The 5,379-nt window shown below is 36.3% G+C and overlaps 1 protein-coding gene and 1 non-coding gene across 2 annotated transcripts; one reads left to right on the forward strand and one right to left on the reverse strand.

The window, feature by feature from the left end:
- Positions 1-3,150: 3,150 nt before the first annotated feature.
- Positions 3,151-3,257, reverse strand: LOC131645378 (small nucleolar RNA R71). The gene has a single exon (XR_009297003.1). It is a non-coding gene; the product is annotated as a small nucleolar RNA R71 (small nucleolar RNA).
- An 879-nt stretch (positions 3,258-4,136) lies between these two features.
- LOC131594947 (uncharacterized) lies at positions 4,137-4,997 on the forward strand. The gene has a single exon (XM_058867150.1). The coding sequence runs from the start codon at positions 4,137-4,139 to the stop codon at positions 4,995-4,997; it is 861 nt and encodes a 286-aa protein (XP_058723133.1).
- The last annotated feature ends 382 nt before the right edge of the window (positions 4,998-5,379 follow it).

Consider the following 5,379-nt stretch of genomic DNA (forward strand, 5'->3'; position numbering starts at 1 on the left):
TTGTGATGATTAAATTGTTGAATCACATGAACATTAATTGTTGATTAAAGTTGGTGATGATGTTAATTGTTGTTGATTAATTGTTGATGATTAATTGTTGTTGATGAATAATTGGTGAAGTTGAGCTCATAAATTGATGTTGATCACTAATTTGAATCTTGATTTTGTCATAACTTTGATTCTTGAATTTGTGAAGAGGATTTTGAATTATTTGCGATTCTTGATGTTGCATGAGTTGAAAATTCGGATTGATAATTGTTTGAATTGGTAAATTGATTGTTGAACTGTTGAAAGTATATTGGATTACTTTTTTAATTATCGTTTCCATAGGGATTGGTGAGATATTACTGCCATTCTACAGTTTACAATTATTTTAAGCTTAAGTTTCATAAAAGGTTTTGGTTTTGATTTTAGTAACGGAATTGTTTGATCTCATAAAAGTATCAAGTATCGAAAAAAGAGAGTTTTGGTTTTAAAATGATTGGTAAAACCATGTCAAGATTTGGGTTCAATAATCTACTTCATATGTATTTTCTTAATAGAGCATGTGAACTCATAAATGATCAATATAATCACATATCCTCTCAATATGTTTCATCTATAAACCATATTGTGAGTTTTACTATTTTGATCCTTAGATGATCTCTCAATCTAACTATCAAAATGATAACATTCAAAGCTTGATATTAGTGAATATCAACTCACAAAGCTATCTCTAAACTTTATTTGTTGATAGATGAAAAACCTAGTTCAAGACTTGAAAACTATTTCTCAATAAGAACTCAAATCACATATAAATATAAACACAAGGTTTTTCACCATATATTAATCATCAATTGTTCACGTACAAGGTATAAAAAGAAATACATAATACAAGAAAGATTATCTACCTCTAATCTTGACATGATCACACGCAAATACATCGTTTATTTGACTTAATTAATGCATGTTTTCTAGTTGTTTTGATTTGAATTTTCACTATTATGTTGGTATTTAGTTTGTTTTTAGGTACTTAGTCAATTTAGAGGCGTGTGCGAAGAAACAAAGCAAAACAGGCGAAAACGGAAGAAATGGAGCAATTTGCACGCGAGACGTTGTCTGACTTTTTTGGCCATAACTCCTAAACCGTAAATCAGAATGACGCCCCGTTCGAGGCGTTGGAAAACTAACGAAAAGATCTACAATCATAGAAAAGAACAAGCCACGGGTGAGGACCCTCCCTCCTGGGCGCCGAGCAAACTGCCCCTCAAACTTCCAGGATCACACGATCTTCTCAATTTTCAAAGGCCGCGGGCGCAGACTTCAAGTTTTGTTTCCCACTCAAAAGAAGTTGAAGGGCACTCCTGTAAAAACATCCTTCTCAACTCCTCTATAAATAGGCGATTTCATTTCATTTAACAACCATCCAAGCTTAGTTACTACTTAAGTCATATACCATCAGTATCTGTAAAGTGACAATCCCTTCACATCGAAGAGTTGTCACGGTGTAGATTGAGTCTGTAATCAGGTTTGGAGCACTTTGGTTGAAGTTCATCATACCGCCATTTACATTTCCTCATCATTTACTTTCAGTTTGTACCAGATTTAAAGATTCCGATTGGAGCAGGTTTTATTTAATTGCTTAATTTTATTGTCTTGCTTTATTTTATGTATTTCCCGCTCTTACCATGCCTACACGTTTTTATAGGCTCGCTTAATTGCTTTATTTCTCGCACCCGCTTTTACTTTATTTATTTTCGTGCTCTTACCATGCCTAAACGTTTTTATAGGATCGCTTTTATTTCCATGTCTGGCTACATTTATAAGGGTTAGAATGTAAGGATCGTTGTCATGATCGTGTTCCAAATGTTATATTAATAGAAGTACTATTGGGGATGTTTTAACCTTTAATTCAATTTTATTGTGTTTAAATGTTTATAAGTAAGATCGAAATCCGTCCATACTTAATATCAAACTTGGTTAGTTATTGACCGAACAAAAAGGGCGAAAGGAGTTTGTTTGGTTAATTAGAAATCTTTGACACATTTTTAGAAAACTATTTTGAAACTATTTTCGGACGCGTTTATGGGTTTGAAATCTGATTCTTGGCCAAAAGCCAAAAGTCTCTTTAAGTTAAATTTTCCAAGTTAAAATCACTTTTCAACTAAGACAAGTAATTGAATTCTTAAAAATAGGTTCACTACTTGAACGCAATGCGCACTGTTCATATGTGACAAATGAATGGGTAGACTTAAAGAGTAAACTCGATTCTTAGTACGCAAAAGCGACAAGTTCCCGTTAAATTGTTCCTTTCTATAAGTAGAAAATATTGCCCCATAAATAATTCTGTCCATGTGTGCTTGGAACGCTGTGTGATATACGTGAATTACATTCGAACCTGTTACTTTTATCTGCTATTTACTTTATTCCTTTATTTTCTTGCACTCCACTCATATCTAATATTCTCATCCGCCTTAGATAACCACTTAACAATAGAGTTGATAGATTGACGATTGGTATCGATGGTTCGATAATCTTATATATTACTTCGATAGGCTATGCACTTGCAGTTTTATTTTAGACTCTGTTTACAGACCCATCAAGTTTTTGGCGCCGCTGCCGGGGACCAAACTTCGTCAAATTTTGTACCCTGTTGTTATCCCATTTAGACTAAGGCTTTATTAGTCGGTAGATGCGTAAGAATCGTAGCAACGAAAACTTATTAGATCCTTTAGTGGAACCTGAACGTTACACTCGAGCACGCCTTTTATCCAAAGGTTAAGAAGAGCTATGGCTGAAGACTCTAACCAAATACCTATTAAGGAATTTGCCCAACCATCTAATGAGGAGCCTAGTTCTAGCATAGTAAACCTTGCTATAACAACTAATAATTTCGAATTAAAGCCCTCACTATTACAATTAGTACAACAAAACCAATCCGCATGTCTCGCTACTGAGAACCCGAATCAACACCTAAAAGTGTTTATCCAGTTAGCCGACACCCTAAAGGCAAATGGTGCTTCGCCTGAAGTAATTCGTCTAAGGCTATTCCCTTTTTCCCTTAGAGGTAAAGCACACAACTGGTTAGACTCTCTTCCTGCCAACTCGATAACAACTTAAGATCTAAGGAGAGTATTCCTTGCTAGGTATTTTCCCCCAAGCAAGATCGCTGTCCTTAGAAACCTAATCACTAGGTTCACTCAAAACCAAGGTGAATCGCTTTTTGAAGCCTGGGAGAGATATAAAGACCTTTTAAGAACCTGTCCACACCATGGCCTAGAGAAATGGTTGATCATACACACCTTTTATAATGGACTCCATTATAATACTAAGATGTCCATCGACGCTGCCGCTGGTGGTTCGCTGATGAACAAACCTTACCCTAAAGCTCGTGCCCTTATTGAAGATATGGCCCAGAACAATTACCAATGGGGAGAAGAATGAGCAACAGTAAAAAAGAAGGAGACCCAAGGAGGAATAAATGAGATAATTTGCATGGACAAAATGGACGCCCTAGCCTTAAAAGTCAAAAATATGTCTCATAACCCTACCACAGTAGCTGCAGTCCAATCGGAATGCAAACTCTGTGGGACCCAAGGACATCAAACTTCTGATTGTAACCTAGTGGATGAGCCTAGCTCAGAAGAAGTTAACTACACCCAAGGAAACCCTTTTTCCAATACTTACAATCCTGGATGGAGGAACCACCCGAATTTTTCCTATAAAAATAACAACCCAATCCAAAATCCTGGATCTTCAAAACCACAAGGTTTTCAAACTCAAAGACAAAATCAGCCTATGCAAGTTGTACCACCAAAACCCAGTCTTAGAGAAACCGTGGACAATTTTATTCTGGCCCAAACTCAATAAAATAAAGAGTTCCACAACCAAAACGTTCATACAAATGAACTAATCGCACAACTAGGAACCAAGTTTGACCAGATGATAACCCATAATAAGATGCTTGAGACTCTGATCTCGCAAGTAGATCAAACACAACCGCATAAACTACACCTGGAGGACAATTACCTGGACAAACTCAACCCAATCCTAGAGGGCAAGCAAATGCCATTACCTTAAGAAGCGGAACCGCTTACGATGGACCTGAGAACCCAACTTCAAGTGCACCTGAAAAACCTAAGGAAAATGTCATACCCATGGATCAAGTAGAGAAACCAGAGGAACCCAAAAAGCAACCAAACCAAAGAGTAGAAACAAAAGATAAAGATTATACCCCACCGCCACCATATAAGCCACCAATTCCATATCCGCAGAGACTTAAACAAACCAAAATAGAAAGTCAATACAAAAAATTCATCAAGGTGATAGAAAAAATCCATGTAGAGATCCCTTTTACTGAAGTAATCACCCAAATACCATCACATGCTAAGTTCTTAAAAGACATTATGTCCAACAAACGTAAACTCGACAATCCTAAACCTTTAGAATGCAACTTCATTTTCGAAAGTAAACTTGCCAAGAAAGAAAAGAACCCTGGAAGCTTTTCCATTCCTTGCATCCTAGGAAATCATATGATCGTCAAAGCATTCTTAGACCTAGGAGCGAGCGTAAGTTTAATGCCTTTGGTAATTTGCAAGAGGTTAAATTTAGGAGAACTTCAACTGACTAAAATATCCTTACAATTAGTTGATAGATCTGTCAACTACCCTATGGGGATATTGGAATACATACTAGTCAAGATAGGTCAGTTGTATATCCCAACCGACTTCGTAGTAATGGATATTAAGGAAGATGAAGAAATTCCGGTTCTTCTAGGAAGACCATTCTTGTCGACAGTCGGAGCCATAATAGATGTTAAGAAAGGAAAATTAACTTTTGAAGTAGGAGATGAAAAGATTGAATTCATTCTTTCTAAGTTCCTAATGGCACCAGCGATTGGAGATGCATGTTATGAAATCGCTATCATTGACGAATGCATAAATGAACTAGAGCGAGTTGAATCTATAATTAAATTGCCTCGACCCCCATTTTGGAGGATGACGGATTTAAGAGAATAAAACCATACATTGATGACAACCTCTATGAATGTTTAGCCCTTACCCCCGATCCTATGCCGTGTCCTAAAAAGTCATCTGAAGAACTTAAAGAACTACCCGAAAATCTAAGATATGAGTTTTTGGATGAAGAGATGAATCGATCTGTTATAGTTAATGTCACTCTGAACCAAAATGAAACAAATTAGCTCTTAGATATCTTACGAAAATATCCCTCAGCCTTAGGGTACAAAATCTCCTATTTAAAAGGAATAAGCCCATCTGTATGCATGCATCGGATTATGCTAGAAGCAATTTCAAAACCCTCAAGAGAACACCAAAGAAGGATAAACCCTATAATGAGTGATGTAGTCAAGAAAGAATTTCTTAAGTTACTAAAAGATGA

This window comes from Vicia villosa, linkage group LG1 (genome assembly GCF_029867415.1).
Source record: "Vicia villosa cultivar HV-30 ecotype Madison, WI linkage group LG1, Vvil1.0, whole genome shotgun sequence".
NCBI classification, from domain to species: Eukaryota; Viridiplantae; Streptophyta; class Magnoliopsida; order Fabales; family Fabaceae; genus Vicia; species Vicia villosa.

Bases quoted from the DNA above. Each gene is read 5' to 3' on its own strand.
- LOC131594947 (XM_058867150.1), top strand. From the start codon at position 4,137: ATGGATCAAGTAGAGAAACCAGAGGAACCCAAAAAGCAACCAAACCAA.